The 14069-nt window shown below is 33.1% G+C and overlaps 1 protein-coding gene across 13 annotated transcripts in view; it reads left to right on the plus strand.

Moving 5' to 3' along the window:
- Positions 1 to 14069, plus strand: part of LOC105490348 (dystrophin) — a 2266916-nt gene that overhangs the window by 896914 nt on the left and 1355933 nt on the right. For all 13 annotated transcript variants that reach the window (XM_071089080.1, XM_071089088.1, XM_071089087.1 and 10 more), the window contains 2 exons: positions 2938 to 3120; positions 11366 to 11500. In XM_071089080.1, coding sequence (XP_070945181.1) covers positions 2938 to 3120; positions 11366 to 11500 — 318 coding nt within the window. The remainder of the gene's footprint in view (positions 1 to 2937; positions 3121 to 11365; positions 11501 to 14069) is intronic.

Genomic DNA, 14069 nt, shown 5'->3' on the forward strand with positions numbered 1-14069 from the left:
TTCTTTCCTATATTTTACTTGAAAATGAAAGTGCTGTTTTGATAACTTATTTTTCCCCTGAAAGGAAAACTTTTTTTGACATAAAAGAACCCAGGGCAGTGTATGATAAACAACCTCTGACTTTAAAACTTTTATGGAGATCAGCAATGACTATATGCTAAAACTTTATACTAAAACCCTTTGAAAAACAATCTGGAAATGTATTAACTGTTTTTATATTTTTAAATTTTTATACTATCACAACTCTAGTACTAGTGCTTGCCAGAACTTGCACATAAAGTGAGAATAGTAAATACACAAATACATTTGTATAATCATTTCAGCAGTGATTCCTGCACCTGAATGGACAGCAAAATCACCTGGAAGACTTGTTTAATACACAGAGTGCTGGGCCCTGACCCCAGAATTTCTGATTCAGTGAGTCTGGGGTAAGGCCTGAAGTTTTCCATTTTTAACAAGTTTCAGTTGATGCCACGGAACAAGTTCTAGAGTGATTCCAAGGACGCTGACTTTAAGAAGCACTGGTGTGAAATACTAGCAATGAAAGACGGCAGAGCATATCATAGTTAGATTCATGGAAAGAAACAAGAGCCACCGTTTTTATGAGGATTTGTGTCGAAACTGTACCAGTCATTTAACTTTCTACCTTTTCTCCTTGTAGAGAAATTCATCATCATCTCCTTTCCTCATATGTACCTGGGTTAATACATTTTGCTCTTCCTTCTCCGAACCTTTCCCAAGATCTCAGCCTCTTATTAAACAAGAATATATGAAGCCTAAAAACCATGGAAAGAAGTGTTCTTCATTCTACATTTTTATATAATTGCTTGGGTTATTTATAATGAGGATAAATTGTAATTTTATTCATTAGACTGACTACAACATGCTCCTTCCTCAGCTCATGGAACATTTGACACCAGCTTAACAGAAACTATGAGAAAGAAAGGATGTAACTCTGAGGATGATTTCCTTAAACTCTCTGAACCTCAGTTTTCTGATGTCCAATATAGAGATAACAAAACACATCTGAGAAGGTTTGGTTAAAGATCTAATGAGGTAGCACTTATCACATGGCTGGCACAGAACACGGTAGCACATATTAAATGCTGAATGGTAATCAAACTTGTTGATTATACTGTAATTACTAAAGTCAAAATACAATTTGTGTGAAAACAAACTCTATCCTCAGTGATGCCAAAAAGCTGGTTTATTTAGAATATTAAACTAAAGATTTCAATCAATTAAAATCGGTGAAGGTAAACATTCTTTAGGCAAAACAATTTGCATTTTCTGACATAATGCACAATTTCAAGGAATTGTAGGGCTAAATCCAAAGGAGTAAGGTGATTATGTTGACACATACAAAGGCATTTTATAGCTGACCTTACCCATAACCTGCCCATAAGCCCTTACCTTGACCACTGCATTGTATGCAGGCCCAACTTCTGCATTATAGAACCTGTGTTTGTTTACTCGAGGGCTTTCTGTGACCACTGAATCCCACTTTTGCACTTGTGTGGTAGGCTGCAAGTACTGGGAAATTAACATTTCCCCAACAACCTTTAACCATTAGGGAAGATGATACAGAAATAATACCCCAATTCCTGCACCCCTGAATGGGATAACCCGCAGGCTTATATTTCTCAGGACTTTCTAACAGGATTAAACTCCAGTCATTAACAGTGATTAATAAGTATGCCCATATGGATCTCTCTTATCTTTCTTGTCTCAATTCCCCATTCGGCTGCCAGAACTTCTTTCACGTGGAACATGTATATAAACTACTTACATTTGAAAGCTAATGTCAAGTTTGACTCCTGGAGGAACACAGACTAAAGATACAGTGTGTATGTGTGTATGTTTCTAAAATACATGTACACATTTGAAGTTAAGGAGTGTAAATGTCTCCCAACCAAAGACCACCACCAACTCTCTTGTAGCTGAACAAGTTGGGTTCATTACTTTTTGCAGTGAGGGAGAATACACAACATGGAGGCCAGGGGGTATGTGAGGATGAAAAAAAACCAAAAAACAAAAAACTTTGTAGGAGTTGTGCTTGTGTTAGGGGATTTGAAGGAGGATTTAAAAGCTTTACTTTGGATTGTTTGTCATTAGTGTGTGGGTATAGCTCTATGAGTATGGTATCTTGTCCAGAAGGAGAGAAGACCAGAATGAGGCTAAAGTTGTAATTGATAAAGAAGCAGCATTCATTCATATTAATGTTGATGTTTTTGTCTGGATTCAGACATGATTATGGAATGATCTTGTCGTGGTCTTGATCCATTATGGTAACAAAGTGGCATTTTCCAATGTGGAAATTCTGTGAAACAGTATATTTTCCACTGGAGAAGACCAAGGCATAGCTGGGTATCAGGCCAGCTTCTGATATCAGGGGCTCCTTTTGGATTTCTCTTTCTCTCATGTGTTTTCAATTCTTGAACAAAAGTTTCTTTTATCAAAATATGTTCCTAAATATAGCATTAAGGGGACCTTTCTATGTTAAGTATCCTTTGACTTAAATGATATTTGTGATGGTTTCAATATTGTTCATCCAAGTAATTTATAAGTGATTTTGATTCTAGACTGCCAGATAATTTTTAGCCTAGTTAATATCGAAATATTTGCTTTTTGCCTTTTCCAAACAATTGTATTTATATCGATGTGTATATATTTGACCACAAATGCATACCCCCATGAAGACTACTTTTCAGTCTATTCTTGTTAAAGATCTGTTGTATGTTCATAAAAACTTATTTCTTTAACTTTCCAATTTCAACTAAAAACTTTATGGAAGAGACTGGAGTCCATATGAGATTTATTTTTGTAAATCTCATTCTAACTGGGATGTTGTGAGGAAGAAATTATATGATACATATAAATGCATTTTGGATGTAAAGTTATTTTCTTGCTATTAACAGAGCATTATTTACTTTTCAGAGAGCTAAAGAAGAGGCCCAACAAAAAGAAGCGAAAGTGAAACTCCTTACTGAGTCTGTAAATAGTGTCATAGCTCAAGCTCCACCTGTAGCACAAGAGGCCTTAAAAAAGGAACTTGAGACTCTAACTACCAACTACCAGTGGCTCTGCACTAGGCTGAATGGGAAATGCAAGACTTTGGAAGTCAGTTGCTTTTCTTTGTCTTTATCAATTATATGTCAATACATGGTCATATAGGAGGCATAGTGGTTAAGAACATGGATTCTAGCGTAAAACAACTTTGGCCTGAATTCCTCATGCAGGCACTTATAAGTTGTATGACTTTGGGCCATTTGCTTAACTTGTATAAACCTGTTTCCAGTCTGTAAAATGGACATAATACATAATTCATAAGTTGAGAAAATTAAATGAGCTATTCCCTTTAAAGTACTTAGCCCAGTACTCAATATATGTGAGTAGCTATGCTTCTAATTCTCATTTCTATTATTATTAGGTCATAAAATCCTATAAATACATTTTCTCCAGATTTATAGACAATGATCTTTATTTTTTCCTATATTTGTATGTGCATAAACTTATTTAAGTATCTTAGAGGAAAAGCATTCTGTAGAGAAGTATATTTTTTACTATAACTGTCTTTAGTAATGTCTGTGCCCCATAGAGTTCTTTGTTAGACATGTTACCTAACCAGCTCTATATTTTTTGATGTTTTGCATTATGTTTATTTATTATCACAAGTTCTGCTTTAACTTTTATGGATACCTTACTGTCTAGATTATGCTTATCTGAATTTAGATAAAGCAGGTGCCTCAAATGATTGCCATGTAATTGCATCAAAAATAAGCTATGACCTTTCTTATGAAAATACTGCACCAAGGGGCACAAAACTTTATCCACTACAAATGCTGATGCTGCCAGACATTGCATATGAGTTGAACTTTAATCCCCCTTCCTTCACACAGACTGAGTTATTTTTGTGAATATAGTTAATAAGGTGTTCAGGTACCCCTTTACTTTTGAAAAACATTATTTAGTTTGCTTCATCTGTTGAGTGTTTGAGATTTAAAGACAGACACAATTCAGATCATTAATAAAGTACACCTTTAAAAATATTTTAAAATGTATTTGTTGCTAAAGTACCCCATATATTCCCAATACAGTATTATCATTTTCTAATTGTAAAATGTGATCTGAGTTTCTCCATTGTCAGTTCTAAACTCTTCTTTACTTTTCCCTATTCTTTTCTTTTAAATTCAATTCACTCCTCAGACTCTTGAAAAGTGGCTTCTATATGTCAGGAAATATCATAGTTTCTGAGTATATAAAGATGTATCTCATGTATTAGTGTTATGTGAGTGCTATATAAAATATAACAAAGAATGGGAAAGGAAAGGGTGTGATGGCACTGTACATGTCTCAAGAAAAACTCAATTAATTCACTAACATGTTACAGTAGGGAGGGATTTTTTGTACCCAGGAAATGCTTTCTGTCAATATTTAAATAAAACACCTACTATTACTTTCTTATGTTCTTAATGTCCTTAAATAAGCATCATTGTTCCCTATTATTCATGTTGTTCATTTAAATGATACTCTGTGATTCATTAGAAATTTATATTGAAGTATATTTTCCAAAGGGTTTTTTTTAAGTTTTTATATTAATAACACAATTTTCAAGACCAATTATTGGATTATTTTTCCATTTCCTTCTCATCTATAATGACATTTCTAACATTCCCTATTCGTATTGAAGTTATCAAATTATTTAGTTCCATTTTATTCCTTTTCCACTGGTTTGGAATATATACTTTATTTTATCTTATAAATATTTCTCTATACCTCTCTAACAATAATATGGTGGAAACATTAGCATGGTTTAACTCTGAACCTACCTCTTCCATTTTCCACATTGTTGTTGCCTCGTATTTCATTTTCACCTTATTTCCCCCAAATTAGTCCATATAATTGCTGTTGCTGCTGATATTGTTTTAACTATTTCATATATTTATTTAGATTTACCGATGCTATTTTCCCAATTTTTGTGACCAGTTTTGCCTTTTGTTCTTCCCTTTGCTTCTGTGTTCAGTTTCTTTCTTGCTCTTTCCTTGAGTGTGAGTAGCAAATATGTTCAGATTTTTCATATTGAAAATGACTTTATTTTGCCCAGAGTATTGCATAATGATGTAGTTGAGCAGGTAATTATGTGAGGAGAGGTTTTTTTTTTTTTTTTTTTTTTTTGTAACAACACTGAAAATACTATTTTTCTTCTGAAATATTTTCCCTTTAAGAAATCTGTCAAGTTATTGTTTCTTTATCATTTTCTCTGGTACCTTTAAATTTTCTCTTTGTTGTATATGCTCTGCAGTTTCACCCTATTTTGTCTTCTATAGTTTCATTCAACTTTGTCTATGTGTAAATTTGCTTTCATTTATACTTTGTCACTTGGTGTGTTAACTAGAACAGATGCATTGTTTCTTTAGTGGTTCTGCATTATCTTTGTGAAGATTTTCTTTTTCCCAATCTCTTCATTCCTTCCTAAGGGAAAACTTTCTTATAGCTATTAAGAGTATCCCCTTCCTATATTCCAGTTACTGGTTTCCCTTTAATATTATCTATATTCTTATCTCTATCTGCTCAGTTTTGGATAGTTTTCTAAAATCTGTCTTCCAACTCTCAAATTCTCTCTTCAGCTGCCTATGGCATAATTTATCCTTCAATAGAGAAATATTCTCATCTTTATCTGTATATATATTTATCTATCTATATTTATGTATGTGTATATTTTTTAAAAAACATATTTTCCATTTGTCAGTATTTTATTGAGTTGTTTCACAAATATGTTCTTTGTTATGGCTTTCTTCTTTTGTGTAGTTAATTCTATGTATTCCTTTAAACAACTTAAACAGATACTATCTGTTTGAGACGTTTCAACTTAATGAGTAATAAACATGAAACAGTCTTATTTTTTCAATAACTACACCTAACTCTGTCAAATTTCACTTTCTGCCTGGTAGTTGGCTGCTTAAACAATATTTCTTTCTGATCTCATTACTTTTTATTCACTTTTAGTTATTAAAATTTAATTTAAATTATGTATCATAACGTATTCAAATGTATCACAAGTTTAGATTAATCTGTTGCTTCAGCAATTTATACAGAGGCAGGAATGAGAATAAATAGTCTCACGGGGTCCTCCTCCAACCTAGTTTCTGGATATGGATCTACTGTTGATATAAGGGAAGATGAAGAGGGAAAAATACTCTCTTCATGTGAATGTCCTTATTTTGGCTGCCCACAATTGCTGTTCCCTTTTGTTAAAACCCACACACATCTGTAATTCCTAGTCTGTTGTCCCTTTTCTATATGTTATCACCACTAACCTGGATCATCCTCTATAGACTTGATTTATTCTGTTGAGGATCCAAATGGGCCTTATTCTTATGAGCTTTGAACCCCCCAAAAAAAGATATCTTAGGCATTTATAGTACCTCGTAGTGTTTAACAAGAATTTCAAGGTGACACTTGTCAACTGCTTTAAACAAAATGCTCTTGAATATTATATCTTTTTTACCAATGCTTTAGTGATGCCCTGAAGTCTAATTTACCTACCATATCTCAACTCAGAGCCTGTGGGCACTGGAGGTACCCATACTCCATACCTTTCAGGAATGAGAAATTTGAAAGAGTTGTTTTTGATTCCTTCTTGGCCATACCAACAGCTTAACAGGAAATGCATACCAACCACCCCTTCCACCCAGTAGATGAGTGGTTTTGTTTTAGATCCTGTAAATAAAATGATTCAGATGAATTTACGCTATCTATCCCCATAAAAGGCTGAGAAAGAAGAATTGCCTAACTATTCAAACTCTCTTCTCCTCACCTCCCTCAAATGTCCTCCCCATCAGCCCTCTCTGTTTAAACTAGGGCTTGTGCAAACAAGAAAGAGATGGTCTACCAAAATGAAATATAGGCAACCAAGCCCTTTTATTTCTTAGATGTGAATTCCAGTTGCCAATCTCAAGTAAGTAAACTCTATGGGAAACATACACCATGACTCTAAGAATATTTATTGTACAATTCTCAAATTGTTCTGTTATCTTCATGTCATAAGGTATGGATTCTACCATATTTGTTACAACTAATGACTCCCTCTAATGGAAGTGAATTTCCCCATGTGGCTTGTAAGGTTTGTTTGTTTGTTTGTTTGTTTGTTTGTTTGCAAGCTCATCTATAGTACGAATTGCCTTTACTAGAACTTTTTTTTTCTTTTCTTTTTTTTTGCTCTGAGCTGTTGAGTTTTTGTAGTGTTGCCACCAGGATTGTAGAGAATTTATGCTCTGCCCTCATGTGTGATACAAGGTTAAGTTTCCATTTGTTATGGGTGGATCTTTATTTTTCAGCCAAAAATCCCCCCAAAATGGCTTCTTTGATAAATCACGATATTCCAATGGCTAGGCATGTTCTACTACTTCTTCTTTTTTTTTTTTTTTTTAATTTGTACATATTTATTATCTACGTCTGAAAGATAAGAACTTGAAAAATTACCAAGTTAGTATATAATTATCCAAACTGCAGTCTTTTGATTTGCACAGTTGCCATACTGGATTTAACTCTGATCAACATATGTAAACTTGTAAAGTCCTGAGTGAACACAGATATATGGTTATCTTGTCCATTTACTACCAATGAAACTCCCAAGGTTTTTGGTACACCAAAACCTACTTTATGAAAGTTTAGCATCCTTGCTAAATCTTTTCTGCAACTCAATTTTCATGCTTCTTATGTCCCATGTAATTTGAATCACTCATTATTTTCATTTTGTTGGAGGTATATTTTTCCTTTGTCTTCGTGACTGGAATGGCCTTTTCACTAATACCTCATCTCCTTATGATGTTTTAATCCTATATATCTTTCTGGGCCCAGTGTAGATAGTAATTCTTGTATGAAGCCTTTTTGACCCCTTTAGCTTACAGCAACTTCTCCTTCTAAATCCCCTAAAGATAACATTTCCCGCTGTCTGTTGGCAGAGCATTAGATTTTCAACATACTTTGCAAATCAGGATGCCCTGATCAAATACGCTTAGAAAATGCTACCTTCTGTTGAGACTGGCAATGGTGATTAGTATTTTGTCTGTTTAAATTTATTTAATACATTTCTTTATTTCCCATATTTATTTGATAACAGACCTCATTTTTTTTTCTTTTTACAAGCAAATGGAGAACAAAAAAAAGCAGGGGTTGCAATACTAGTCTCTGATAAAACAGACTTTAAACCATCAAAGATCAAAAGAGACAAAGAAGGCCATTACATAATGGTAAAGGGATCAATTCAACAGGAAGAGCTAACTATCCTAAATATATATGCACCCAATACTGGAGCACCCAGATTCATGAAGCAAGTCCTTAGAGACCTACAGAGAGGCTTAGACTCCCATACGATAATAATGGGAGACTTCAACACTCCACTGTCAACATTAGACAGATCAACGAGACAGAAAGTTAACAAGGATATCCAGGAATTGAACTCATCTCTGCAGCAAGCAGTTCTACTACTTCTTTACAGGATAGGTGGCACACTGCTTCATTCTTTCCAATCTCCCTGGCATGCCTCATTTCCCATCTCGAGTTAGTGTTAAATGCCCTAGCTTTGATGGCATATACCCTGTTCTGATATGCCAGTATTTTTATAAGCTTGATTTTCTACTCTCTACTTTCATTTCCCTCTTTTTCTTTTTCTGACACCTGAGGTTTTATATACATGTGTTACAGATCAGCTATGAATTAAAAATGTTTCCTTTATATTTTTAACATGCATTTTGATATAACTGAAATAGGATACATTGGGGGGTTACCTCATCAGCTCCATCTACTATTTTGAACAGAACTTTACTTTTTTATTTGTACTTTCCTTCAAAACCACTTTGAATTCTGTGATTTCAAAGTAATTTTAAGTTCCAAACTGTTAAGCTTAGCAGTTATTCTAAGTGGCTTTTAGCTCCAATTCGGGCTTCAAGACTATATTTTATTTTGCAAAGGTGACCTGTAAAGCTGGTACATTCAGCCTCTCCAGCTGTGTCCTTCAGATGCATTGAGGACAGAAGAGGCCGTCCATTCTGACGGTTAAATCAGCAAGGTAGTTCATTACCTCAATCTGCACCAAAGTTAATAAGACACATTACCAATCATGCCTTCTTGTCTTCAAAGCTCTAAGGTACCCTCAGGTATTTAAGAAGATATTTATATTTTCCCACTGGGATCTTTGCCCAGAATGAAGACAGCCTGTAGTCCAGCAGGAGCTGGAAATGACCCAGATTTAAGATTTCTATCACCTTTTAAAGCAAAATACTTAATTTCACTTTTTGCAATAAACTGTACGTAAGATACCAAGCAAGTATAAAAGGTTGGTACATTTGCCAGGCGGGTGAGACTGATACTTTTCATCAGATAGAGATCTAATACTCTGTCGTTTTGAGGGCTATGAACAAAGAGAACTTGGGGAAATTTGATTAATTGTTTAGATCCTCCTAAAATAAATCTTCCTTTCAAGCCTTTAGTTTTGGTGGTAGTTAGTGAGGCGGGGGCAGATGGTGGTAAGTGTTGATGATTGCTCCATTGTACTTACTGTACTTAATAGGTTCGTCCAGTAGTTACAATTACAAAGCTCACAGAATATGACCATTTTTATATTCTTACCCTCTCTTGCATTATTCTATCTTTTCCCCAATAGACATAATCACCATGTAGACAGCTCCCTTTGTTATTCCTTTGTTTAAAAAAATCCACACACATATGAATGAAAAAACAATTGTGCTTAATTTCATTATTACAGTAATGGTAAACTATAACATAGTTTTTTTTAGGACTTGGGCTTTTCACCCAACATATTTGTGTCTGAGATTCATTCTTATGGTTCTTTTTGATTAAGTTTTTCATTGTCATATCTGTATTCCTTGTTAAAAGATAATAGTGTATTTTTCCATTCTCCTTGCAGTGGACATTATTTCCTTTTTTTTTTTTTTTTTGATTACTAGAAAAAGTGCTGAAATGATCATTGTTGTAACAGTCTTGTTATCCATGGTAAAAAGTTTCTCTGAGGATACGTATATCAAAAAGTGGAGTTGTTGTCTTGATGGGTATATGAATGTTCACCTTACTTAGAATAACAAATTGTTTTCCGAAATGGTCATTCCAGTACACACATCCACCAACAGTAAATACAAATTTTTGTTGATGTATATCTTCTGTCACACATGGAATTGTCAAACTTCTCATTTGTGTCAATCAACATGGTATCTCATTGTAATCCTGGCCTACATGTCCTTGATTACTGATGAGGTTGAACATATCTTCATGTTTATTGTATATACATATTTCTCTTTAAGATTTTGGTTCAGGTCTTCTTTTCATTATCGATTGGGTTATTCATCTTTTATTTGACTTACTGGGATTATTTTTCATATTCTTATGTGTTACAAATGTTGCAATTGTTTTCTTTGAGTTTGAAGCTGTTTTTCAATTACTTGATGGTGTCCTTTGATGAATAGAAGGTTCTAATTTTAATGTAGTCAAATGTATTCATCTCTTTTATGGTCAGTTTTTTTACAAGATGTCTTACTTAAGATACTCTTCTCTATGCCAAAGTCAGAGATATTTTATTCTATATTTTCTTGTAGAAATTTTCAAGTTCTGCTTTTTTATGAGTACTTCTGTATATAAATCAGTTTCATAATACAAATCAATGGCCATTTAAAATAATCAAGCCTTTGAATTAGTACTAATATTTCTGATAACATACCTCAAGGAAATAATAAGAAAGTGGAAAAATAGTCCATATTCATGATGATGTTTACCATAAATTTATAATAGCAAACAAAACTAAAAGTAGTCTAATAAATGTATATTGCTAAACTAAGAGCCACTTTAATGAAGTCTTAGATTTTCATTAAAAATATGTCTTCTTAGTAATAGAGAAAATTGTATGATATAGTGTTTAGTGAAAAGAGTGCTATAGTTAAACTCATTTAAATTTTAACTATCAAATTATATATGTTAAATTTCAGAGGAGGTCACAGAATACTGGTAACAGTGATGTGTGAGGGAGTTAGATTTACATATATGCTTTTACATATGCTTTTATTTTTCTATTTCCCAGACTGCAATGTTGGTGCATATTTTTGTTTTAAAAAGTAAATTACTGTATTTTGAATTCGTCCATTCTTCATGTAATAAAATGTTTTCTTAATGACTTTTAATTATAGAGGTATTAGATGATCAAAATGACTAGCTGCATTTTAAATTATCTGCTACAAAGTAAAGGTGAAAAATATAAAGTGTTTTGTTTTCAGAAGTTTTAAAAAATGAAATGGCAACGTTTCGCATTTACTTTTCTACCATAATATTTAATCTGTGATATATATTTCTTTCTCAGGAAGTTTGGGCATGTTGGCATGAATTATTGTCATACTTGGAGAAAGCAAATAAGTGGCTAAATGAAGTTGAATTTAAACTTAAAACCACTGAAAACATTCCTGGCGGAGCTGAGGAAATCTCTGAGGTGCTACATGTAAGTTGTAAATTAAACCAAATAATGATAATTTATATGCATTATTAAAAGAGGTCAAGTACCAAATAAAAGACAAATCCAAAGAAAACAACCCAAGAGAGTATAATTACTGTGTTATCACTCAGCATTGGTACTTTGGACAAAGCCTTTGTTCCCCCTAAGAACCTTCTAGGTCACAAGATTTTGCAAAGGGTTTAAATAACCTCTTACAGAGAAAATTTGCCTTTATTATATCACTAAGTTCTACATAGATACTTTACCTAATTAAATCTACCACAAACCTGCAAAGACAGTGTGAATAAACAATATCACTGCTTTAGGGCTAATCAGGATGATAATATGAAACATTATTTCCAGTTTAAAAGCTGCATGTATTGAATTGGAACTTATTTTATACTTACTTAAAATCACAAATTTACACCTTACAGAATGTTTTGAGTTATTAAATGGATATGCTTTAATATTGGAAATATATCTTTAAAATATTCATAAAATGTAACTACACTTTTAAGTTTTACTTTGGAGACTTTTAATAATTAAATTTTAAATGAGTTTGCATTTATAAACTTTGACTTATTTTAACTTCTGACATTGAGTCATTCAAGCTCTATGCATTTTAGTGTACTTTCGACTTATCTATATGTAATGAACATGTTGTTTTAGAATAGTATATGTACATAAAGCTATAAGTAGTATAGCCCCTGTGTAAATCTATAAAAAAAGGAGCATAAGTTATTCAAGATGTGAAGAAAATATAAAATATTTCTTTAGACAGAATAGAATTGTAATCCTAGGACATCAGAGCAGACACCTATGGATCATTTTATTCAACTTCCTAATTCTCAAAAGAAAATTATAAAACCTGCAAAGGTATTAAAGTACAATAAATGAGGTCTTCAGTGGGCTTTAATTTTGGCCCTATTTGACTAATCATGACTATAAATTTGTCGTATTCAGAGAAGTTAATTGACCAAACATTTCTTGTGAATCAACAATGTGTTACATGTTCTAGAAAAGATGCAGTAAACTTACAGCACATTAATAAAAGGACAGTGGCCAGAACAGAAGATATGATGATGTTGTTATCCTATGAAGTTGTCAAATTGTACATGGAGCATCATGCTGAATTCTTGATATCACAGTTTAAGTGATGCACTGAAAAACTAGGGCATGTTCAAAAATGAATGTTAAGGAAAGAGAAAATTTGAAGCCATAAGAGTATTTAGAAAAGATGGGGGAAAAAAAACCTTACCATTACTATTTACTATTTTAGGTAAGGCTCTCACAATGCCCACAACACAGACAAGCAGGGAGGAGGAGGATTGCAAGTGCTCTTATCTTTTATTCCTATCTTGTGGTCATAATTTCTGATTGTTCCTAATTCAGATAATGGAGCCAATAAAGGAGATTTCACAGTGAAAAAATAAACAAACACATACATAAAATTGGTTCTTTGGTAGTGTTGCTGATGCTCATCCAGGAGGACATTTTGAGTGAAAAGGGCTAGATCACCATGAATCAAGGATAGAAAAACTGCACGACTTCTAGGTTTTCTTGCAACTCAAGATATTTATAACTGATCCCTTAATTTTGCTTTGTTGCTTTTTATCCACCTTTAAAAAAATTTAGCAAGGTATATACTTCGTTACATCTTATAAAATAAAGTATCCATTAAAATTATTTACATCCATTTTGCAAATAAATATTTACAAAATTAAGATTTGTTAAAAATAGTAAGGAATACAAATTATAAGGAAAATTATTAACAATTTCATTGTTCTGCTCAAAAATTTGATGGCTTTTTAAGTATTTTACAGGTTATGGTGATGTTTTAAATATAAATGTATTTAGGAAGTCTCTATATTTTTATTTTCTTGAAACTTAATAGGAAAATATATTGAGGTTGCTCAAAATTCAAGAAAAATGCATAAACAGGAAAAATTATAAATATGTGTTGGAACATTTTCATTTCTTTAAAACAAGGAAAACAGAATATTTAATAAATGTGTTAAAACATATGCCCATCGCTTATTCTACAGATATGTTTGAGGTCCAGTAAGATGAAATTGAATCCCTTGTTTTCCAGCATGCCTGCATTTGACACTGAGATTCACTTTCATCATATTATCTAGCCAGGCAACTTTGTTAATTTTCAGCAGTATAGGAGATGGGTATTATTGGGATATACATAACAGAAAATCAGACAATGGCTTAAGCTCACAAAATAATCTTTTCTCACCACAAAAAGAATAGTGAAGGGAAGTTACCCAGGGATGAGGATGGTTCAGCCATATTATGAGGCGAGTAGGCACTCTCTTTCTGCTCTCTATTCCTGAGCGTGAAGGACCTCACACTCAGAGTCATAGCCTCTCTGTGCAAAGATGATTGTTACACCTCCAGGCCATGCATGTGCAAAAAAGTAGGAAGGGCAAAAGGATTCTTCTTGAGAGAGTATTCCTTTTCAAAATTGTGTCACTTGGACACCACTAGCTATCAAAGAAGGTGAGAAATTTAGTGTTTTACCTCTTCAGGTTTTAGAGTTAGGGGACATCAAGGAAAAAGGTGGTTG

Source organism: Macaca nemestrina, chromosome X (assembly GCF_043159975.1).
Source record: "Macaca nemestrina isolate mMacNem1 chromosome X, mMacNem.hap1, whole genome shotgun sequence".
In the NCBI taxonomy this organism is placed as follows: Eukaryota; Metazoa; Chordata; class Mammalia; order Primates; family Cercopithecidae; genus Macaca; species Macaca nemestrina.